The 23,772-nt window shown below is 35.6% G+C and overlaps 2 protein-coding genes across 10 annotated transcripts; both read left to right on the forward strand.

Annotated features, from left to right (window-relative positions):
* The first annotated feature begins 1,092 nt into the window (after window positions 1-1,092).
* Window positions 1,093-12,497, forward strand: LOC130729281 (transcription factor bHLH155-like). Of its 2 annotated transcripts, XM_057580970.1 has the most exons (11): window positions 1,093-1,339; window positions 1,663-2,144; window positions 3,217-3,381; window positions 3,970-4,063; window positions 4,158-4,199; window positions 4,415-4,474; window positions 4,856-6,034; window positions 6,124-6,225; window positions 11,372-11,503; window positions 12,021-12,146; window positions 12,228-12,497. In XM_057580970.1, exons 2-11 carry the CDS (start codon window positions 2,047-2,049, stop codon window positions 12,312-12,314), a joined length of 2,085 nt encoding a protein of 694 aa, XP_057436953.1. In that variant the 5' UTR covers window positions 1,093-1,339; window positions 1,663-2,046; the 3' UTR covers window positions 12,315-12,497. The 2 variants fall into 2 exon arrangements, with proteins under 2 accessions (XP_057436953.1, XP_057436954.1); XM_057580971.1 differs by lacking the exon at window positions 4,415-4,474.
* Window positions 12,498-17,595: 5,098 nt separating this feature from the next.
* Window positions 17,596-23,032, forward strand: LOC130729282 (telomere repeat-binding protein 5-like). 8 transcript variants are annotated; one of them, XM_057580976.1, is made up of 13 exons: window positions 17,596-17,870; window positions 18,500-18,584; window positions 18,663-18,779; window positions 19,026-19,193; window positions 19,307-19,587; window positions 19,711-20,078; window positions 20,252-20,425; window positions 20,529-20,591; window positions 20,671-20,750; window positions 21,379-21,620; window positions 21,747-22,064; window positions 22,152-22,215; window positions 22,643-23,032. In XM_057580976.1, the coding sequence occupies exons 4-13, from the start codon at window positions 19,113-19,115 to the stop codon at window positions 22,790-22,792; spliced, it is 1,821 nt and encodes a 606-aa protein (XP_057436959.1). In that variant the 5' UTR covers window positions 17,596-17,870; window positions 18,500-18,584; window positions 18,663-18,779; window positions 19,026-19,112; the 3' UTR covers window positions 22,793-23,032. The 8 variants fall into 8 exon arrangements, with proteins under 8 accessions (XP_057436959.1, XP_057436956.1, XP_057436958.1 ...); XM_057580973.1 differs by having other exon boundaries at window positions 18,519-18,584; XM_057580975.1 differs by having other exon boundaries at window positions 18,519-18,584; window positions 18,663-18,763.
* Window positions 23,033-23,772: the final 740 nt, after the last annotated feature.

Below are 23,772 nucleotides of genomic sequence, written 5' to 3' on the forward strand. Positions count from 1 at the left end.
GAGAAAGGAGAAATTGTGTGTGAGAAGAATAGTTAGGGTGGTGGGTGGTGTAGAGGAGAGAAATGGAAATGAAAGTGGGGTGGTGAGTGGTTTGAATAAGTTATTTTCATTCAGGTATCTTAGTCTTTTCACTTTTTTAGGGGTGGCATGAATAGATGTGTGGGTGGTGGCAATAACAATTCCCTTTAATTTGTATAAAAGCTACTATTGTGACCCTCCAAAATCAATATGTTACAACAAAAGTGAGACAAGAAGACATGATATATAAATGAGTGATACGAGAGTTTTGATATACCCACATTCCAACTTCTCTTCTATTTCATTTCCACTCATTTCTATTTCTATATCTCTTATCTTTTCATATCATATCAACATCGCAACACACATTAAATCACACATTTTTTTCTCTTCTCTACCAGTTTTCACTGGGTGGAGGTGAATATGGATTGTGAAAATAAAAATTTCTAATTCCGATAGATATTACCACACCTAATACAAAAAGCAAATGAAAATAATGAAATGATGTAGGAGAGAATAGTGGTGATATTCTTTTGTGGCGGCTTGAAAAACATGTATGAACTAACAATTTTCTGCATTTTTTTTTGCAGTTTAAGACCCTACAAATATCGGTGTGTTGGGTGATTTTTTACTAAGTGTGGTTTACCAATGCAATAATGTTATCTTCACACCTCTCTTTGAGGTGGAGAGAGGTGGAATGAAGAGAAAGATAGGAAGAAAAGAAAAAGTAAGAGAGAGAAAGTATTAGATGTGATAAATGATAAGAGGAGAGAGATAGAAATAAAAAGAGGTGGAAATAAAGTGTTTGAAAGATGAGGTGTGCATATATCATTACTCTTACCAATATTGTTTAGGAGAGAAAGTTAAAACTAATAAAAAACTTAATTCAGTTTCCCACGCGCTACAAAGCACAGTATGATCATAAACAGGTTCTGTCCCTGTCTGTGGGACCCAATTTCCACTTTGCCCCTCGACCCATTTCATAAAATCCAGCTTTGAATCATTTTGAAATCCGCGGAAAGAATATGCCGGTGACATGATTTTTTATATAAAGTGGTGTGTGCTGCAGTACCCGAAGCTGTTCATATGAATTGAAATTTTCGTGGACTTTTTATTTTATTTGCAAAAGGCAAAGTGCGACCCATCTCTTAACTTTTTCTGTGTTCTTCTTTTCATATGAATATGAATATGAATTATACTCATCAAAGTCTCTAGAGTTGGCAAGGTTCACTTGGCTTAGCTACCTTCTTCTCATGGAGTGTCATGAATTGCGTTTGCTGAAATTCTTTCATTATTATTACCAAAGTCAACACTAACAGTGGTAAGAAGCATAGGTGAAGTTGTTTGTTTTTGTTTGTTTCCTCAGAAAATGAAGCTTAAAATAAAGGAGGATCAAACCTTCTGCAGTTATTTTTTTTTTTTTAACTTCAGATGCAGCCACATAAATTACTTTGTTTGTGTCAAAGTAAAACATGAAAATTTGTGACTTCAAAGATCAGAGTGTAACATCAATATATATTTTAGGGTTATTTCAATTTGTTTGACTTCTTTTCATTTGTTTTTGCTGTAAATTTTTCCCAGCAACCAAACAGACTTATTGAACAAAATTCATAACAGGAGTCTTGTGGTGCTTTTGTTCTGCAGGAAGTGTTCTTGATTCTTCTATATTGAACTGAACTGCTTTCTGGTTTAATTCTTAGTTTTGGCCAAATTTTCGAGAGCGCTTTCGTTGCAAGTTTGTTTCAATATGGCTCAGAAAATGGAAATTGTGAGCACTTCTGGTCATCATTGATTGTGACAGCACGGCTCTGTACATATACTTTGTATTAGTTTTGTGTTGGAGGAGACAAGCTATGGTTATTGTGATGCTCATCAATACGATAGGACCATTGATCAAAACAAGAGAGGGTTTGAGGATTGAACAAGCGGGTAGAGGTTCATACAGAGGAAGCTAGGTGTGTGTGTGTGTTTTCCAAGTTGTTATATTGGTTTGTGTTTCTTATTTGTTTTGCCAATTCGTCGAAGAAGATGGAAGCCACTTCCATAAGGCAGCTTTTGAAGGGCTTTTGTGATAATATGCAATGGAAATATGGTGTCTTTTGGAAGCTCAACGACTGTTTTCCATTGTAAGTTCTTTGGTCATTGAGTTGCTTTTGTTTCATTTTTCATTGTAAGCTTAACCACCATTTTGCTCGCAATCATATGCTGCGTTTTGGGAAATGAATAGGATTGTGCTTTTCAAGTATGGTTATCGACATGTTAATACGATGTTCGGATCAATTTCTATTTAATTAGAATCAAATCAATTTTGAAACTCATAATATTTTTCCCATAATTGATTCTGGGTTAAGAATCAATTGTAGATGTGTTTCTGTTAGACACACTCAATTAGTTAATTAGTAGGTGGGTTAGTGAGTGAGGCATGTTGCCTATATAAATAGAGAGTTTATGGTGAGTATTGTATTGGTATCTTTTGGTTCATATGTGGTTTCCAACATAGGGAGAGTGGCTGAGTCTTTCCAATTACTCAGCAACCTTGTTCTGTTCTACATTCAATTAGATTTATTGAATGTACTTAGCTAATAGTTCTCTTAATTTATAAATTATATTTATTGAGGTTCGGAGATGAATTGAACATTTTAACTAGGTCTCATGTTCTCTTAATTTATAATCGCTTCTTTGTATCTGCATTGCCCTCTTTTCTAACTATTTTTGTTTTCTTTGAGAAACACAGTTTAAACCTTCAAGATCAATAACTCCCTTTGGTCAAACAGAAAACTAACCGTGTTGGAGATTATTCAAACAAACTATTGGCTTGTTGTTATGGACTTAAGCCGATGCAATGTCCCCTCATCACGTTTAGGTTTTTAAGTAGTTTCTTACCATGAGTCTGACTGAAAAGCAATTTCTTCCCGTCCTTGCATTTGGCTCATAGTTTTAGCATGTTTCTTGAAATTATGTTAGCTGATTAAGATTAGATGTGATAGGTACTTGGTGTTAGTTAGTTAGTTGAGGACTAGCCTATAAGTAAGGGAGTGTGAGGAGGGTTTAGGTATCATTGGGATCATTTGGGATTGGGAATTTGGGAGAGTGGCTGAGACTCTCAAATATCTCAGCAATCTTGTACATTTCTATTGTGAGTAATATCAGGGTTCTATCAAGATGTCAAATGTATAACACAAAGGTTCTTTGTTTCAGGACTTTGACCTGGGAAACTGGTTATGAGAAAAGAAATGAGGCTATGGAAAGCATGTGGAGTGACATCAATTTAAAATCCCCAGTTGAAGTACATTCTTCAGGAGATTGTTCAGCTCAACTTTTCATGATTGAAATGTGTAATCGTAAATACAGATTGGGAGAAGGGTAAAGACATGCCTCATAGTTTATATCTAAATTCCTTGTCGTGAATTACTCTTTCCATTTCAAAATATATTGTTATTTCAGAGGTTTGAGTGTATCTCAAATACTTATTACATTAGAAACCAAGAAAGTATTTAAGTTTATCCTTGTCATTTGGGTATCTTTGCCAAGCAATAAGAGTATATTGATAGAGCAAGAGGGAAATATAGACTAATGAACTTGTATTTTCTTTAGATTGAGAATGTTCAATGATTTTGTCAATTCATTTGTTAAACTTCAAGTAACAATCACTTTGAAATCATGTTTGTGATTCTCTAATTTCCTAAAATTATTCTTGTATATATTCACATGACTGTGCTCAAAGGTATATGAACATCATATATGTTTTTAAGACTAGGACAGCATGTGTTTATAGTGGTTCTGCATATTTCTTTCTTTGGGTGTCATATGTCATGAAGTAGCACTTGTGTAGGCTCTGTCAGAGGGAATATAAGATGCTAAATTACAGTATTCTTGTGTACCAGAAAATTTGTATTAAGATCTCTAAAGATTGTGCAAACTCAACAATTTTTCCTTATATCATTCTTTCAGAATTATTGGCAAAATACCTCTTGCCAGGGATCACTTTTGGGTTTTATGTGAGGATATTCTGACCAATAAATTTGACACTGATTTAATCTCTGAGGTAAGATTTATACATAAAATTTCTACGTAGTTTGAAAATTTATTAACCATCCTTCTTTGAAATACTTAATAACTTGAATCTTTTCCTCTTCTAGTGTCCTGATGAGTGGCTTCTCCAATTTGCGTCTGGCATCAAGGTAACAATGTCTTCTCTTTATACACAGTTCACTTTATACAAGCGAATCTGATTTCCATTTCAAATTTGTGGATATATTATATACCCGTGTGCATGCGTACCAATCAATGTGCCGGTTACTGGTCGACTCAACTAAGATTAGGCTTTCATTGCACAATATTTCTTCAATCAATGATGGTATTCAATGTTAAGATGATAATTTCAAAACTTTCACAGACTATTGTGCTGGTACCAGTTCTTCCACAAGGGGTTTTGCAATTTGGTTCATTTGAAGCGGTGAGTTATTTTTTATATATATTTGGATTCTGAGCTAGACAATCTGTGGGTTTTACAGTTACAGAATGATACCATAATAGAATGAATCAATGGAGGTATCCATCGGACCAGTTTCACAATTTTGTTCCATTAATTAAATACTATCTTCATTTCGATCCATTCTGTCCCCATCTCTGCTATTTGCACATCTGTTTGAGCTCTCGCTTAGATGTGTTTTCTTGTTTTGTTTCCCAACACCTTCTGAATTTAGGTGCAAAAAATTCCGTTCTTATGACGTGTTAACTGGTTTATTAGTTGTGAGGGCTAGTGTATTTCTGTAGCATACTTTGCTTCATGTTTATTCATATTACATGATGCTCTCTTTTCCTGTCATAAATTTAGGTTGCTGAAGACATAGAATTTGTTACCAATATTACGAAGCAATTCCACTCCATTCATTGTCTGGAAGCAAATACTAACTCAGGAATTGATTTTCAAGATTGGTCATTCTCTGCCCTATCACATGATTTGATCGATAGCCTAGATGAATCATCTTCGTATACAAATACTATACTGAATGGTGAAGTCTCAGCCAGTGCTTCCCTCAATGCAAATGAACCAACAAGGCTGCATCCAACAATGCTATCATTTATTCAGGATGACCGCTGCATGTTGAGAGAAAACCAACTCAAATCTCTGAAGAGGTCAAATGAAAATGAGATATTTTCGTCATCAATTGAGATGTCAACTGATCCACGACATATTGGTCACGTGGAGAGAAAACCAAACCATAAAGATGAGATATGGGCGCAGACTCACTTGGTACAAACTGCGGGAGCGTTTGGAGAGATTTCCAATGGATTGAATTCTTACCCTGGTAAAAATATGACAGAGCAACAATTTGGAGGCATGGAAACTGGTCATGATGATATTGAGAATGTGAATGACTTCTTCACTTTTCCCTCAGAGTGTGAATTGCACAAAGCACATCAATCCGTTTCATATGACAAGACAGGCAAATCAGTGCAAAAATATATCTCTGTTGATGGTTCATGCAGCAGCTCAACTTTAATATCGATTGTAAAAGAGCATGATCATGATAAAGGTTTGGAGTTTCCTGAAGAAGTAGATCCAGAATATCTTCTGGATGCTGTTTTTGGCAATTTATGCAGCGCCTCTGATGATACTACAAGTATATCCAACAGTGTTAGGTCTCTTGTAACCATGCCAATAGAGTTCACTGGTTCCATTCAGCCAAAATTTGATCCTGAATCTAGCAGTTTGGTTGTGAATAATTCAGATGGGAGGAGTGATCTTATACCTAGGATCAAGAGTAAAGATGAAATTGCTAAGCATTTAACATCACCATCTTTTGTTGGAAATTCAAGCTTATTAATGATTGATGAGACACGTAAGGAAAAGGTTAACAGTCATAGGCAACCTATTAGTGTACCAAAAAACTCTAGTACAACCAAAAAAAGAGCAAGAGTCGATAATAACCGAAAGCCAAGACCAAGAGATAGACAGATGATCATGGACAGGATGAAGGAGTTGAGGGAACTTATCCCTGATGGTGGTAGGGTAAGAGTTTATGTTTCAAGACGAACACTAATTGTATGAATTCCCTAAGTTTTTTCTAAAACTTGTATCTTTGGTCTTATCATATGCAGTGTAGCATTGACAACCTCTTGGAACGGACCATAAAACACATGATGTACTTGAGAAAGATAACAAGCCAGGCTGAGAAACTGAAACGATTTGCAGATCAAGAGGTAAGGTCACTATGGTTCTAAGAATACTCAAGCTTTATCTGCAAGCTTAGGCTAAGAAAATAAGGGGGTATAAGAGAACTATATCTGTGCTTAGATTAGGAAATAGATTTGATATGTAATAGGGGACCAGGATCATCTACATTTCAGGTTTGAACTGCACCATCCTGCAGTTTAAATCTGACGCCTGCAATTTAATGAAAATGTATTTAATATTTTTGAAGTTATAAGTTATTTTTTATTTATGTCCCAGATAGAGGATCAGAATCCATAAATAGGATACTAATACTATATTGATAAGAAAAGAGAAAACTAGGGTAGAATAGAAGAAACATTTATTGGAAATTCTCTGGAATATTTGTTTAGATTGAGTATGAACAGAGAAGGAACAATACAAGTTGTTGAATATTTGTTTAGATTGAGTTTTTTATTAATCTTATCTCATAGGAATGGAGATAAGGTTTAGATATAGTTTCCTATTTTATAAACTAGGTAGATACCCTGTGCATTAATTTTTTGTTAAAAATTGTGTTAAAGAATTTTTTGTTACAAATGCTAGAAAGTATGAGAATTAGTAAGGTGACCTGAAAATTTGAATTAATAATTGGTTTTTGAAAATAAAATCATAATGACTATCTCAATTCTTAATATCAGTAATAAGATAATTAGTCTTTTTCAACTAAAAATAAGATTGCATACTTAAAGAAATTATTAAAAAGTTACTAAAATAAAGAAATAAGTGTCTCATTAATCAGAATGAGGACTCTCTTTTATTATATAACAGTTGATTCTACATGTATTTTGATGATATAGTAAGAGAGATATTTTATCCGATTCAAGTCAAGTAACCCTGAATTTTCGAGAGATCCAGCCTCTCCTAACTTCCTTACTGATTCTCTACCTCCCTCCCTTTTCTTAGTTACATTTATAGGACCCTCCAACTTCCAGCAACAGTCATAACTCATAACTAACTGAATTCCCTCAATACCTACAGAGGGTCGTTATTCCCTGCTACACTTTTATTCGTCCTCTGGTAAAACTTCATCAAGGGAGGCCTAATCCTATCAATACCTGGCCCCAAGAGTTTCATGTTGTCCTCAAGGTCAAAGGTTGGTAAAGCTTCTAGCATCCTCGCAGCCGACTCCCAACTAGTCTCACAAGAAGGAAGATCCTTCCATTGAATCAACACCTCAATATCCCCCTGAGTTGTTTCCCTAGCGTCCAGAACATCTGCAGGCTAAACTAGGAGCTCGTGATCCTCAGACAACATTTTAGGCAACTGCTGAACCTGGAAATCAGTTCCCACCACCTTCTCAATAGGGGAAACATGAAATCCCAGGTGTATCTTACTTCAGGAAGGTAGCTGTGACTTGTAAGCTACCTCTCCTACCCTTGAAAAGGACCATAAAATCTGGGGCTCAGTTTTTCATTGATCCTTCTAGCCAAACAACGCCTGAAGTATGGTTGGAGTTTGAGGAAAACCAATCACCAACTGCAAACTCCACATCTCGCCTATGCTTATTAGCAGAAGAACGCATCATGTCAGCAAATTTTCCCTCAAATCAGCCAGCAACTCATCTCTACCACGTATTAACTGATTCACCTCTTCCATCCTTGATGGTATGACAGCCCTTTCAAAAGTGAAAGAGGATCTTGGCCAGACAAGGCGTTGAATGGAGACATGTTTCTAGAAGTATTATAATTGGTATTGAACCAAAACTCAGCCCAAGCTAAGCAATTGCTCCAATTTTTAGGACAAGTCCATATCAAGCGTCTCAAATAGGCCTCCAAACATCTATTAACCACCTCAGTTTGCCCATCCGTTTGAGGATGATAGGCAGAACTGAACTTCAGTTGAGTACCAGCACCTTGAATAAGGACTTCCAGAAATTACTCAGGAAAAGAGTCATGATCAGATACAATGGTACTAGGAAACCCATGTAACCGGATAATCTCTTGAATAAAGCCTGCTGCTACCTCACTGGCAGAAAATAGATGACACAAAGGAAGAAAGTGAGCAAACTTGGTGAGTCTATCCACCACCACCAAGATAGTTTCCTTGCCCTTAGACTTTGGTAAACCCCCAATGGAATCCATGTAGATATTTTCCCAAACAGTAGTGGGAGGCCTAATCCTATCATATATCTTTATAATTAGCATTATATTATCAAATTAGGAATATAGGGTAACTTCGATTAGTTTCCATACATTCCTTATATATTTGATATAATTACACATTAGATATATTTCCTAATCTCCGTAGTGAGTTCTCTTCTCTTATTCTCAGATTCTCCTATATAGGAAACTTATTAGGACCTGAATGAGAGGAAGAAGAATTCATAGAGTGAATGAGAACTGAGTTTATTCTCATTAGTTTGTAATCAGTAACAATACACTTGAATTTGATAAAATATATCTATATTTCATTGATAATACGTGACTGAAAACTACAATATATATAGACTAACAAATAGATAAAAAGAAACTAAATCTATCTAAACCTATCTCTAATTAAATAGATATCATCTCTATTTAAATAGATACTAATGTAAAATAGATAAACAAATCTTAACTATATCTCTATGAGATAAGACTAATAATAAACTAAATCTTAACAGATATTCAACACTCCCCCTCAAGCTAAAGCTTACTTAGCTTTAAGCTTGTAACAAATCTAACCCAAGAAGAAAATTATCTTAATAGATATCCTTAATAATGACGGTCTTGGCGAATCTCTGAATTGAATAACCTTTCAAACTTCTAGTAAATTCATGGGCAGGCAAAAGACAACTTCTCATACTTGATCTGGCTGAAACTGATGCAAGACAAAAACCAATTCTTCTGGAGTGTCGTAGGGTAGCTGAGCCAGCAAACAAGGGCGAAAAACCAGCAACAATATGCCCGAAAACAAAACAAGGCTGAAACAACAACTCACCAACAACAACCACACAGAAATAAAACACACTTGAGGTCAATCGATTGATGGCTTCTAAGACAAACAATGGTGTCAACTTTGACACAGACAACTCTCAAACATTAGAGAGTGGGCCAGCGCAACTCGCAGCTGAAGCCCTAAAACCAAAACCAATAACTCTCAACTAGAGAGTGGGCCAGCGCAACTCGCAGCTGAAGCCCTAAAACCAGAAAACCAAACAATCGAGACTAAACAAACGAAGGTGACATTGTCACCTTCAAAACCAAATTGCATAAAGTCAGCCAAGATCAATATAATAAGAGCATCTCGAACCATGAGACACAAACTAAGATCTCAAACAGCAAGAAACATCGCTCGCAGATGAGAAAAACACACCAGACCCATGAACCAAACTGGAAGAGGAAGACTGGACGACCATTAACGGTGGCGCCACAACACACGTCAAATAGAAGACCTTAAAATTCAAATCTGGCCGAAACACAAATAGGACCAGCGAGAACAATGCAGCGGAGCAATACAATTAGATTCAACCTGATGCTTCTGCCTCTCCCAAAAACATTAGCACAAACTGGATTATGGAGAAATAGGAAAGCAAAGGAACGATTGTTGGATACTCCAAAACACGCTGCTATTAAACAATCACCATAGAAGCATCATTCTTGGATACAACCTCCACCAAACCAGCAACAAGGATAACGATTGTCGGCGGTGGTTGACTGTGGTCTCTATTAGGATATTTAGCAATATCCAACACTTCCCCTCAAGCTATAGCATACATGTCATATGCATAGCTTGTAACAAATATAATTAAGATTTAACAATATCCAGATCCTCCCCTCAAGCTAGAGCATATATGTCATATGCATAGCTTGTAACAAATATAATTAACTTGAGAAGCCGCTGCTGCCGGAGAGAGAAATTCCCAAAAACAATCCAAAAATCTTTTCCAACTCTAAAACCACAACTATGCCAACCAAAACCATGGGAATATGCTAGACCCTCCAGCCGTATTGGGAACTTGACATCACATGAGCCAACAATGTTCTGATTCTTCTGAATCTTGAAATCCTTATATTTGTGAAACTTTTTTTTTTTTTCGTGAAGGTAGCAGCCCATGATGCAATTCCCATTAGCCAGCTTCCAATGGAATTGAAAATTCCAAACTCAAAATACCACACTTGCCAAATCCAATAACAGTCGTAATGTGGCATATGGTTGCATAGCCACAATTTCAAGAAAAACGCTTCCAGATCTGAAAGCAAAACCAGATGAGTCGTCATTGGCGGCAGCGACGGTCAGTGGTGGCAGGAGGCGATCCAAAAAAGAGCAAAGGACACCGAATTCCTCTTTAGCAGGTGATCTTCAAAACGCATCAGCCATGGAGAAGATAGAAAAAACAACCAGAAATCAAAGAGGGGTTGACTAACCAGCGTGAACAGTGCACAATGAGGAGATGTCAAAGTAGGCCCAAAACATAGGACCCAAAAACCAAATAGCGGAGAGAGACATCACGAAAGCAACTACGGTTTCAAGACAAAGGGGAGTGTATTTTAGAAAGAACGAGGCCGTAAGAAAACGGCTAGAGTTAACAAGCGCGGAAGCAGAGTACGAAAAATATATCCAAAGAGATTTGGAAAGTAGCCATGAGGGGGCTCACGGGGGAGGAGCCCCCTCACAGCGGTAGGATCGAAACTTGCTCTGATACCAACTTGAATTTGATAAAATATATCTATATTTCATTGATAATACGTGACTGAAAACTACAATATATATAGACTAACAAATAGATAAAAAGAAACTAAATCTATCTAAACCTATCTCTAATTAAATAGATATCATCTCTATTTAAATAGATACTAATGTAAAATAGATAAACAAATCTTAACTATATCTCTATGAGATAAGACTAATAATAAACTAAATCTTAACAGATATTCAACAAATACAAAGCATTTATACACATAGAGAAGAGAAAGTAACTGCTGTATTTAGAGAGCAACTAATTGAGTCTGTAACACTCTAACTAAACTCGAACAAGCTATTAACAGCAAGTAGCAGTAAATGAACTGATAACAGAAAATAAGCTAAACTACTCATTACGAAAGCTATTTTCTGCTGATAACAGTTTGTGGGTTGCATTCTGCTGTACTCACGAGTCACAACACAAATGCTACAGAAAATCATTTAAATTTGACACTGCAAGTTGGTGTGCAGGTTCCTAAGTGGAAAAAACAGAAAATCAATGGCAGTTATCCAGGAAGGAGCTGTGCATTTGATTTTGAAAGTGAACTAGCATGGCCCATAGTTATAGAGGATCTAGAATGCACTGGTCACATGCTCATAGAGGTATGCTATTGACTACTGTTTCTCCTTTTGATCACTAGGTTCTGAAATTCTTTTATACCATGTTTCGATTGTCTTATTTTTCTTAATCAATTATGGCACCAACAAGCTACTGAAGCATCCACCCGTAAATGATTTTGGCTTTAATGTGTGTTTGGTTCCACGTTTGGCTATGAATCAATTCTCATTCACCATAATCGATTTTAGGTGGTTAAATGGATGTTTGGCAATCGACAGGGAATTGATTTTAATCCCAAAATCAATTCTGGGAGCAACTAGAAAGAAAGAGTAGCTTATGCGTTGACATATTCAATCATGGGATGTTTTAAGTGGATTTCAACATTACTTTATATAAATCACTTTTTTCATAAACATATACAAATATAATTCTTCACTTTCAACTTACTTTGACCATAATCGACCCACTTAGAATCAATTGTAGAAAGATTTTGAAACATGCTATAAAGCAAATAGCAAACAATAATTTCATATATTGAACTCCTTACCATTTTTTAAACAGATGGTATGCAATGAGCATGGACTTTTCTTGGAGATTGTTCAGGTGATCCGGAAGCTGGACATTACTATCATGAAAGGGATTTTAGAAAACCGTTCAAACACCAGCTGGGCTTGTTTCATCATTGAGGTAGAGCAACATGCCTAATTTGGTACCTTCAATTTTAATGACATTAAAATTGCTCAGGAATGTTTTCTTTGACATGCACAGGTTCCAAGAGGTTTTCACAGGATGGATGTTTTATGTCCTTTATTGCATCTGCTGCAGCTTAGAGGAAACCCTGTCTCTGAAAGCTGACACTTTCATTCTTATATCAAGTAAAATGTAGCATGTCTTCAGTTTCCAATGACTAGTTCTGTTTTATCCACTAGAATATTACAATATTTAGGAGCAACTTCTGTTTAATATTACATATGATTGGGTTTGTGTGCTTACTTTTAATGGTTGGTTTTCTTGTATTGGAAAGCTAAATTTCTCGTGCGGGTGAGTCTTAAAATGGTGATATAGATATAAGAGGAGGGCTCCATTTACACGTGTAAATCTAAAACTTTTACACTCATTATTATCCATTGATTTTATTTAAATCTACGGCTCCCAATAATTAGGATTAGTGGGTCACGTGCTTCCATTTTCCTTCCCCGTTCTCATCTTTTTTTCTCCCCACAAATTTTCCCCAGCCAATCCTCAGTCCTCACCATTGTCACTGTCATTTTGTGCTTGGTTTATGTCACTTTGAGGTTTGCACAAACTGGGTGATAAACACGGATAAATAGAGATCAAAGCAAGGGAATTACTCCTTGACAGAACCATATCTAATTAAGGACCCTGCATCATAATTTGGGATTGTCTTCGTGGACAACCCATCACAACATAAAGGGGATTCCTTGATTTGGGATCTTGTTGCTCTGCAGGATTAGATCTTTTACTTTTCTTTCAATCCAGGGATTACAGAAAATAGGGTGACCGAGTTCGTAAAATTGGGGCTCGAATTGGGAAGAGCATGTCAACTTATACACCCTCGCCTCTGTTACTGGTATGTTTACCATGGTTGTTTATGGCGTCCTCGAATGCACCAGCATGTGGGCTCAATGGAAAATCAGCGGCTAGGGAAATTTGAAAGGAGAAAAGCTATGAGAATTGGGAAGGAAAATAGAAGCATGTGACCTACTAATCTTAATTATTAAGAGCCATCAGATTTAAATGAGATCAATGGACAATAGTGAGTGTAAGAGTTTTAGATTTACACCAGTGTAAATTGAGTCCTCCTCTAGATATAAATAATTGAATGAAATTTATTTGTGCATCACATTTTTCTTTCCTTCTCAAACCAAGGTTAATTTGTAAGTGCATAGTATAGGCAAGGCCGACTCAGAAGATGATGAAATTTGTGGGCACCCTTTGGCTATCCGCCCGAAATCCCCATGTCACTCACACTGCACACCTACACTACACTTATCATTCTTACACCTATAACTCTCGCTCATTTCAATATATGTATTTTTTCCTTCCATTATACTTCCTCTATCACTCAACATTTTTTTCCTTTTTATTCACTCATGTCAAATTATTTACTAACAACACCTTTTCTTTTCTTCTCTCCATCACGCTTCTCTTACTTTTGCTCACACTCCACGCAAACAGAATCACAATGGTTTAATTCTCTCCACACTCGAACCAAAGGCTTTTGTACCTAAGTGGTATAGATTATTTTAGAAATTACAGTTTTGGGGTACTTTTTTTTTTATTTACCAAACTAGTATAAATCGCCACTGTCAGTGGCGATTCTATTTTTTCTTTTTACTTTTTAAAAGAATCGCCAATGCTATTGGCGTTTTTGTTTTTTAAATAAATCGCCAACCATGTTGGCGTTTTCTTTTCTTTTTCTTTTTTATTTTTTTTTCTTAAAATCGCCAGCACAGTTGGCGTTTTCTTATTTTTCTTTTTATTTATTTTTTCCTTATTTTTTTCAAATAAATCGCCAACTGTGCTTCCAACCGGAAATGAAGGAAATGAAAATCAAGTGCTGGAAGAACCTCGAAGGCAACGACCCCAACGTGTGCGGAAAAAAATCCATTACTGCTCGACTCCACAGTAAAAAATAATTTTCGCTTGAACTAAATTATGTAATGCATATGTTTATCCTTAAATATCGGTTCAAATATTTATGATCAAAGTGTTGCAAAAGTGAGTAATGGCACAAAATTGTGTGTGAGTATCAATCGATTAAATATCATTTTAATTACTATTTTAAAAAAAATAAAAAATAAAAACAAAAAGTAGAAAACTGTGTTGGCGATTTTAAGAAAAAAATAAATAAAAAAAAACGCCAACCGTGTTGGCGATTTTAAGAAAAAAAAAATAAAAAAAAAGAAAAGAAAACGCCAACCATGTTGGCGATTTATTTAAAAACCGAAAAAAAAAAAAAAACAAAAACGCCAATAGCATTGGCGATTCTTTTAAAAAGTAAAAAAAAAAAAAAATAGAATCGCCACTGACAGTGGCGATTTATACTAGTTTGGTAAATAAAAAAAAATAACCTCAAAGCTGTAATTTCCAAAATAAACTATACCACTTGGGTACAAAAGCCCGAACCAAGCAAGCAGGCATAATAAACACATAATAGTTATATTGTACATGCATAAGATAACGGTCGGCAAGTAGCCAACATGGACCTAGCCATGCACACGACCGACAAGGTCTAGTCAAGTACCATAAGTCGTCATAATAGTACAATTATCCAGTAAATTGTCAACAACACAAAGAAAATGTCAAAGTACACAAACAAACACAATCGATATCCGTCAGAGTCCCGTCAAAAAACACGGTTAATAGGGGCGCTTACTTTTTTGTTTAGCGGCGATTATAGTGGCCGCTAAAAGTGCTTTGCGTCAGTTGCAAAACTGCCGTAGAAATTGTCGATGCAAATGGTTAGCGGCGGTTTTGTAGGAACCGCCGGAAAACCGCCGCTAAATATAACGTTGGTTGACCATATTTTAGCGGCGGTTTCTTCAGACGTTAAAGTACACCTTCAATTTTCAGCTTTCCAGAATTTAGTGGTCGGTGAAATCGCCGCTAAAGCTCACTCAAATTATCCTTCCACTTTTAGTGGCAGTGTTAACCGCCACTAAAAATACTGCTGTTTTTTGCCCAGTTTTATCTGCGTTCCATTTTTTTATTCAATTTTAATTTATCTTTTAGCCATAATAGACTTTTTTATCCATTGGATAATAATCCCAATAATTATAGGCATCATTTATTATATAATGATAATAAAATAAAGTAACATTAGATAAAGTAAAGAGTTTTCTAGTAGTTTTTACATAACATAAGTGCACTACAAAAAAAAGTTTATATAAAAAAGTGCAACACTAGAAAGGTCCACAGTGGGGTATTGTATTTGAACCAGAATTGTGTTCAAATGCAAAATCAAGAAAACTATTTAGTCCTCCAAGATATTCAAGTGTATTCTGTGGCTTTTTAATCAAATAAACAAATTAATATAATCATACTCATAAATTACAAACATGATACCTTAGTAAAATAGGAAAAGGAAGCTAAGTGTGCAGTCAACAATATTGAAATATAATATAATAGTTTTGTTAGAGTTTCCAAACAAGTATAAATATACAATGTCATTTCAGGTTCTATATTATACATGTGATTAACAAGCGCCATGCCATCAAACACTAGACCAGTCACCAACAAACTCAAGAAAATATGTTTAATATTAAAAGAAAAGACAATACTTATTAAGGTGTTGGAGCTCAAATGTATAAGTATGACCACATTAGATAAAACAAAAATGCACATATAGAGACATAAGAGCTGGTTTAAGTATAAACTTATCAAGAGGGTGCAGTTTCCATTTGTTACCGGACAAGTGTATGTAAAAAGGAAGAGATAGAAGCTACCTTATTAATATTATTATCTCTTCATTTTCGGTAACATTTTAGGATTAACTAAAGGAAATTAAAACTAATGTTCTATAATAAAATTAAAAACAAACTAGTCTAACGTCAAAAAAAAAAAACAAACTAGTCAAAATTGGTTTTTATTATTATCTCTTCATTTATGTTTTTTTATTTTGTTTTTTTATTTATTGAATATAAGATAGATATAAATGAAAATTAAATTCATTTAGTTGTATTACATACGTGCGTGACAGAACTCAGTACCAACAATTGTCCATCTTAAGTAGTGACAAACTCATAACTTTTAAGTAATTGAGGTAAAAAAAATAGTGTAAGATATATATTTCTATTGGAAACAATCATGTTTAAGTCAATAACATTCACATCCTTGTGAGAAAATTGTCCAAGCATAAATTTTTTTCTCATTAGACTCGAATTTGATACCTTACTTAAGTGGGATCAAGCATGTACCACTTGAACAATTATTCATTAACATAGATATGTGTTGATCTTGAGTTACGATTCATTCATATCTCTACTTCATTTCACCTTAAGACAAGACAAGGCACCGCCAAAACCCTTCCCGAGTTCCCGTTATAGAAAGACAGACTTGTAAGAATACTCTGTATTTATAACAGTACAGTACAACATACGCGTATTTTTTACGCCCTACTTTTTACGCTGTGTTTTTTACGCTCTATGTATATAATTGCAAAAGATTTCACAAGATTTACTTCTTAAATAACCATACATGATTAAAGATCAAGTATTAGTTTCAAAAAAAAAAAAGATCAAGTATTAGTATTAAATAGTTCTTAAGTAAAAAGTATTAAATACATTAATAAAAAAATCATGACGCAAAACACAAGAATAAATTTGGATGGATTAAATTTATGTGCACTTTTGGTGTAAGTTTATTTACATAAACATCCAATTAATTTTAGTCAAAATCCAAAAGTATTTCATTTTATATTTTTATGAACATTTTACATGAAAATAAAATTTATATCCTTTTATTTTAAATTATGCAAGATGAATCAAGTGAATTAACGTAGTAATTCAGCACCTCGTCCCTTAAGTCTTAAGTAAGTGCATGGGAGTTCGAATATGAAATTTTGTGAACCGCAAAAACTATACTATGCCAGCCTTATATCACTTAGTGCGCTGATCGTGAGTGAGTTATTAGTCTCATTACTATCGATATGGTGATACCTTGGTCAAGAAAAAAATAAATGCAAGATGTCGGTTCGCTTTAGTTGTTAAGAGCGAATGACTTCCTCTCAGAATGTTGTATGTTTAATTGTCGTTACTGATGTAATAGTTGTGTTAATGACAATTATACTTTAGAGGTATACCCTGACTCATGGCAGTGACCGGAATGGAACCACCCCAACTCTAATGCATAGAAAAAAATTATGCAAGATTAAGTTCCCCTATCTTTATCTTTAATTCTTTATAATCCAACAAATTTACTAAACGGTGGTAATTAATTCAAAAGAAGTATTCTGATTCAAATTACTCGGTCAATGATGTGTTTGAAATTTTTATGGGCTAGTTGGCGAATTAGGACAGGGAATGGCTCAAGTTTTGAAACAGATTCAATCATTTGTGTGTTCTTTATGTGAATGAGATAAGATGAACCCAAATGAGTGGAGACTCTTCCACGTGGGAAACAAAGAAGTGCGATGGAGAGAGGAGTGAGTGGATCACCCCAAACGAAGGAACCGGTCAAATCCAAGTGGTTTTGCTGAGGAACCCTGCTATAGCCGGTTTCCTGACATGGTGCTACCGGCTAGTACCTTCCTAGGATATGAGTGAGTGGTCAAACGTTTGGAAACAGTTACAGTTGGGGTTGTGAATGTGAGGGGTTTAAGAACACAACAAACAGGGTTGGGTGGTTTTCAGGGGGTTTTTGTTGATCAGACATAGCCCAAGTCTCTAGGTGAGAATCATTTATTTATTGTCAATTCTTTTTCACAGGAGTGTTTTTCATTTTGGTGCAAAGTAATTCAACATTATTAAAGTTTTTCTTTATGGGTATTGTATTGTATTGTATGTACTGTTTGTTGTTCATCATTCCTTCAATTGAATCAGTTTCATCATTGGTGGTCAATTTGCATTTCAATTATTTTCTGGGTTCAATCAGGCTCCTTTCATACCTCTTGAGATTCATTTCATTTTTTACATGTTTCTAATTTTACTGTTTTTTATTTCAAAAAATAAATTGATCTCTCTTTCTTAAATTAATAGTGGTAATAAATTTATTAAATTGTCAGATGTTGTCTCCTTAAAAGGGTCACTAGGTGTCTGAAGATCCATTTGGCCAATACCTTAAAAGGGTCACTAGGAGTATATACTATTTCCCCCTGATTTTTCCAGTTTTTTATTTGCTTGTTCTTGGTGTTTTCTTTAATTTCTATCTGATCGTGTATGGATAATTATGATTAATGTGTTGCAATTCCGGCTTTTTGTTTGTTTGTGTTTGGAAATTAACTAACAGGGCTTTATTTATTTGCTTTCAACTTCTTGTTCCTTATTTGATTGTTTGATTTTCTTGGCCAAATATTGAAGGGTATGCTATCTGTTTCAGTTTCAGACCTGTTGAGAGTGTCTTCAACATGGGGTGAATAGTTGTTCTTCTAATGTCAACGTACATGTAAGCATTTCAGTATCTTTCTTTATTGATTTCTTTTGTGATTAGTTAATAATGGCGGCCGTGGTACCTTATCTTTAGTGGGAGCTTCAAGATTCCAGCTACTGCTAATGTCATTACCATTCAACCCATTCCCAGAAAGTTATTACCATATATGTGATACATGCTATTATTCATTCAATGTCAGTGTAAATATTGGTATTTTCTCTCTACTTAATTTTCCTTTAAATGATTCATTGTCATTGTATCCTTTTATTTCATATTCATTCTTGTGTGTAAGCAAGATTTAATTTAAGAATACTAATTAGGCACAGTAAAAATCTTGTTGTTTTGTTGCCTTTTCATCGGAACTAGTTTTTCATATGCAACTTGGTTCAGCCTCTTGAGGCCCATTAGTCTACTCTAATTTAATAACTGCTGAATGGGATTTGATTATGCTGACAGGTTCTGGTGTTAGGAGTGTGCAATACTCAAGGAAGCTGGCTATATGTCATCAAATGACTTTTTCTTATAGGAATGATTTTCTGAGATATGGTGTTGCAGAAGAGGTTGAACTACGGTTTTGATGGCTATCGGGCACCTTCCATTCCTAGGGCTTCAAGATCTGCTAGGGTAAGCAAATATGATTTTCTTTTCTAACATCAGTCCCTTGCTGAGTACATCGTTGGATACACTTGTATCATGTGTGAAGTTTCAACATACTGATAATCTTATGAACGGTTCAGGGGAGGGGTACAATCAGGAAGAAGCCTGACAGCAGTCAGATACAGGCATTTGAAATTTTGGCTAGTGTAGCTGGAAACTTTTTGCAGCAGAATGAGAGTTCCATTCCTGATAATGCTGCTGATTATGCAAAAGATCCTCACTCTTTTGCTGGTACTAACATAAAGGACAAACAAGAGCATGAAGCAGGTTTATTTAATGGGGATCTATTTGAGCATGGGAATTGCAGTGGAATTTCCTCTGCATGTATCCCTAGTTTACAAGGGAAACATGATAACCAAAGGTAATTAATGTTGAAAAGATATTTGTTTGCGAATGAAAAGTCTTTGTTCAATGATCAGCTTAATGGCTTTAGAAACTAGTCATCGCTCAAAATTATTATGATGTTCTATATGACATTGACCAGACTCTTGGATGATTCATCTATTCTTGGCAATGATCTTGAAGGCCAAGGACAGAATGTCCTTGAGAGGGAAGATGAACGGGTAAAAGGGAGAAAAACAAACGAGAAAATCATCCGCATCAAGGGAAGTTCTAAGGGATTAACAGAACCGAGCCATAGAGCATCAAAAGATTGTAGTTCAGAAAATTTTGTGGGAAAGCCTTCATTGGAGAATCTTGATTCTTTACCCAATGGTTCCACTTCTAGGAAATTAGTTACTAGAGATGATGACGAAAACTTTGTTACGTGCACTAAACTCAGCTCCAGGAATAACATATCTGGCCCACTACCAGATGTGTTAAAATTCAAGGATGCAAGTCCTTTTACAAATGGTATGTAGCTTTAACTGCTGATTTTTATTATTAATATAGATCAAGCCTCACAACGAGAAAATCTTCGGTACTGCAGCAGTAACGAACACTCAGTCCCTCTCACAACTAAACAGTTATCTCCAATTTTGTGTGACTATTGAGTATTGACAGTTCCATGAATTGTTTTGTCATAGATGAGAACAATAGTAGGGACAATTCTGTATTTGAAATTTCACAAAGAATGTATCCATTTAAGAAGAGGAAGTTCTTCCATCTGGCCTCATCAGCTGCATCTGATAGAGGCTCACACTGTCAAGGCATATTTGATTCTTCTGACACCCGGGTTAATGGCATAAACGAATGCACAGGTGGAACAATGCGTAGTTGCTTGCTTTGTTTTTCTTTGTAATGGATATTCCCGTTTAGGCTTGTATTCAGTTTTGGCCTAATGATCCAAACCATCTCATGCAGCAATTGAAGAATCATCCTCAGAAGCTGGTCAACAAGGACATCATGGGTCCAGGGGTTGTAACGGTAGGAAAGTCGACGAATGATTGACAAAATTTACTCTTAATTTAGTCTGACTCACATGATTTTCATCTCTTCTTTGCAGTGAAGCTTAGCATAAAATCCTTTAAAGTCCCTGAGCTTTTCATTGATATACCTGAAACCGCAACTATCGGTTCACTGAAGGTATGTGATTTAACTTGTTTGAGGGACACAATGATAACATGATTGACACACAATTTTAGGACTAATTTAGTTGAGCCGATGATGCTTAACTGAAGCAATAAAAAAGGGTATACATGGAGCTATAAAGCTCCGCTGTGCGCAAGGTCTGGGGAGGGGCAGGACCCACTTTGTAGATCTAATGATGGCAGTATTACCTTGCAATTTTGCAAGAGGCTGATTCTACAGCTCAAACCTGTGACCCGCAAAGTCATATGGTAGCTGGTAGCAACCTTACCATTGCGCTGAGGCTCGCCCTCCCGCGAGCTTGACTGAAGCAATGGAGGCTAAAAAGAAACTAGCATGTGGCTATTTTATGGAAAATCTGAGCCTTGGACCAAACTACAAACCACCTTATTATGTCTTCTTGCCTCGAAGGGAAAATAAATTTCAAATGTAAGAATAACTATAGTAGGCAATCTAGATCCCCGTAAGGGTGATGACACAAGTTCAAACTCTGCGAAAGTCATCTATTGGGAAAGACTGCCACAGTTTCCTGAATGGGTTTATACCTGCAAAAGACCCAAGAAATAGTAGCCAGTCCAGTGTACCTTTACCCCTACTCACTATGTTTAGTTATTGTTATTATTAGCAGAGGACAGTGATGGAGGCTGTGACAACTATACTTGGAGATGAACTACATGTGGGAATCCTTCTTCAGGGAAAGAAGGTCAGAGATGACAGCAAAACTCTAATCCAGACTGGGATATCTCAAGACGACAAACGTCATAGGTTGGGGTTTATGTTGGAGCCGAGACATCCTCGAATTTCTCCTTCTTCATACAATGAAGACCCTTGTCTTCTTAACCCCGGTTCACAACAGAAACTATCCAAGTAACCATTCAATCAAGCATTACCTTTCATTTCTCTTTCATCCATGGAATTAACTAATTTTGATTATTGTGCATGTCAGTACTTAGCAAGCCTATCAACATTAATAATTTATTCATCTTCAATTAGCAGGCAATCAACATCTTTAATGTTACAACAAGGACCATATAATGTATCCCAAGAACGTTCGCTGATCAAAATTGAAAATTGTGCTGAAGGTGATCTTAATATGGTCTCCTCTCTAGCAGATACTTCAGCTAACAATAACATGTCAAAGTGTCGCGCTCTGGTAGCAGTTCCTGCCATTAACATGAATGCGTTAGCTGTGGTTCCATTCCGCCGCAAATCTGGGAATCCTGACTATGCACAGCGCCGAATCAGGCGGCCGTTCTCTGTTTTAGAAGTCGAAGCATTGGTTCAAGCCGTTGAGAAACTTGGAACTGGAAGGTTTAATTTAAGAATTTCTATCTCTTTTACTTTGGCTAATGTGTAGTGCTATAAATTTTAGTGCTGAATATTACTTGTTTCTTGCAGGTGGCGTGATGTCAAACAACGTGCGTTTGACAATGCAAAGCATCGAACTTATGTGGATTTAAAGGTGAGCAATACATGCGATTGATTGTGGAGTATTGGAAGTGATAGTCTGATTAATGATGCTTTTCTTAGCAATTATTTTACCTTTCTCCCTGCGTGCATTCATAAAAGCTAAGCTAGCTAGGTTGTTTTCTGCCAAATAATGGAAGAGATGGCTTATAACTTTGAATACAAGATACTTCCATTCATGAATCATCATATTCCTTAGTAAGTACTCTTCAAGTTTGCAAGTTATATTTTCAGATCTTATTTATGCTTCTCCTTGTTAGAGAACTTCTAGTTGTCCTTGGATCCACACACTCACACTCGGCACTAAAAGCATTCTACCATATATAAGGGCTTATTTGGCCATATTTCTAGTCAATGTGAGACTTGTCAACAAATATTTCTATTATGGTAACTCTTGCTTGACTATGGGAATGGTGGTGCAGGATAAGTGGAAGACATTGGTGCACACAGCAAGAATCTCCCCTCAGCAAAGGAGAGGAGAACCTGTTCCTCAGGAGCTTCTGGACAGGGTCTTAGCTGCCCATGCCTACTGGTCTCAGCAACAATGTAAGCACCAACTTAAACCTCTGTGACTGAACCATCACGATATTGAACAACACAGAAGAACAAATTCAATGCTGCAAAAGTAGACTTTTCAGGTTGATGTAGTTTAGTTATGCAAAATGTTAATAGTACATAATATGCTCAATTACATATATTATCCATAATGTCTCTTGCCATCCATCGCTTTAATTTGCATTGTAATGGTTGGGTGATTTGTACATGATTGTTTAACTGAAAGGGAATAATACGGTATCACACTTACCATTCCATGTGGACAATTGTTGGTATGCTGTCAAAAGCATACTAGAATAATGAAATCAAGTCTGTATAGAAGTTAATCTCTTTAAGAATTTGTTACTACTAGGACTTGGTTATCTCACAAGTTCAAAAAATTAATGAATAACTTGTTTGTGTTTTCTTCAGCTGCAACCTGAAAATGAGAGAAAACATCCACACTTAATGTTACTTACTATTGCAAATCGATCAATGAATTGAGGGTTAATATAGTTGAGTTGATAATCTTTTACGTCGGGGGCTGGGTAGTAAGATAAGGAATGGTAGGAAGAATCAATTCATAGAACAATATTTGTATGCGAATCAATAGAATACATAGAGGACAGATAACGAAATTTAAATCCGAACAAAACTATCTACCTTGGTCAATCCAACACTTTTATATCCTTCCTTTATGTTTCCATGTATAAACAAGACCAATCTCTTGTGAAATCATCCTTTAAATGTGTTAACTATTAAACGACATAAGTATTATATTACATCTTCATGTAGATACAACAAAACCCTCTACTAGTACTATAATTGAGTGATTCGGAAATAGAGTGATAAAAAAAATCTTTTATCTACCTCACTGCAATATCTGCCTCACTGCAATATTGCAGATCCCTAATTTGTGGTTATTTTTTGCTTGCATTTAATGAAACGTATAAAAAAAAATTATATCAAGCTCGTAATAATTTTAGCCATAGGCTCTTTTTGTATTTCTATTTTTTTA

This window comes from Lotus japonicus, chromosome 1 (genome assembly GCF_012489685.1).
Source record: "Lotus japonicus ecotype B-129 chromosome 1, LjGifu_v1.2".
NCBI classification, from domain to species: domain Eukaryota; kingdom Viridiplantae; phylum Streptophyta; class Magnoliopsida; order Fabales; family Fabaceae; genus Lotus; species Lotus japonicus.

Bases quoted from the DNA above. Each gene is read 5' to 3' on its own strand.
- LOC130729281 (XM_057580970.1), top strand. From the start codon at position 2,047: ATGGAAGCCACTTCCATAAGGCAGCTTTTGAAGGGCTTTTGTGATAAT. The intron at 4,064-4,157 runs GTAAGATTTATA...TTCCTCTTCTAG, and splicing joins ACACTGATTTAATCTCTGAG to TGTCCTGATGAGTGGCTTCT. The intron at 4,200-4,414 runs GTAACAATGTCT...AAACTTTCACAG, and splicing joins AATTTGCGTCTGGCATCAAG to ACTATTGTGCTGGTACCAGT.
- LOC130729282 (XM_057580976.1), top strand. From the start codon at position 19,113: ATGGTGTTGCAGAAGAGGTTGAACTACGGTTTTGATGGCTATCGGGCA. The intron at 20,426-20,528 runs GTGGAACAATGC...CATCTCATGCAG, and splicing joins TGGCATAAACGAATGCACAG to CAATTGAAGAATCATCCTCA. The intron at 21,621-21,746 runs GTAACCATTCAA...ATCTTCAATTAG, and splicing joins TCACAACAGAAACTATCCAA to CAGGCAATCAACATCTTTAA.